The 772-nt window shown below is 43.7% G+C and overlaps 1 protein-coding gene across 1 annotated transcript in view; it reads left to right on the forward strand.

The window, feature by feature from the left end:
• LOC101847086 overlaps window positions 1–527 on the forward strand; it is a gene marked incomplete at its 3' end in the record, with an annotated part of 8,821 nt that extends 8,294 nt beyond the window's left edge. The window contains 1 exon segment of the mRNA XM_005113400.3: window positions 462–527. Within this exon segment, the coding sequence (XP_005113457.2) occupies window positions 462–527 (66 nt within the window).
• Between the last annotated feature and the right edge of the window lie 245 nt (window positions 528–772).

Consider the following 772-nt stretch of genomic DNA (forward strand, 5'->3'; position numbering starts at 1 on the left):
CAATCACCTGTACAAACAGCCACTTCCTATTACAGCCGCGACAATCACCTGTACAAACAGCCACTTCCCATTACGGCCGCGACAATCACCTGTACAGCCACTTCCCGTTACGGCCGCGACAATCACCTGTACAAACAGCCACTTCCCATTTCGACGGCTGTGTGTTTTATACACATGATAGTGGCACTGTTCAAGATGGCCACCTGTCTAAGACACCCTCATTTCTCCTCAATGGGTGGCCGTTCTTAGACAATTGCGACTGTAGGAAAAAAATGGTGACTACATTTACGTAGCTCTTTTCACTTTCTCGTGTTGACATAGGTGTATTTCCTGTCTGAATTTCAGTATTCTTTCAGAAAAGTAAGTGTAAGTGTGTTTATAGAGTTAGACCTAGCTTTAGATTTTCGTTTCACTTCTTCCCGTGATATTTGAGTTTGATGCAGTTTTATGGCTGTCTTCAGAATCCTGCTCCACGTCGCTGACTTCCGACAGTGAGGATGACGGGAGCCGAGTCCAGCTGGCCACAAGTAAGTCAAGTTCTGGCAACCTTTGGTTCACTGGTCAGTTAACTGACAGGAAAACAAAAATGTTTTTTAAGCGTTCTCAGCTGTGATCTATTTGCAGTTTTGAGCCGTCCCATTGCAGTGTATCTGGTCATAACTCAGGCATAAGGTTCACTTTATAATAATATATAATATGTGAGGCAGTGTGGTGGAATCAGGCTCTCGTCAATATAATCAAAGTGAAGAAACTTGCATTTTTCCGCAGGTTT

Source organism: Aplysia californica, unplaced genomic scaffold (assembly GCF_000002075.1).
Source record: "Aplysia californica isolate F4 #8 unplaced genomic scaffold, AplCal3.0 scaffold02203, whole genome shotgun sequence".
Lineage (NCBI taxonomy): Eukaryota > Metazoa > Mollusca > Gastropoda > Aplysiida > Aplysiidae > Aplysia > Aplysia californica.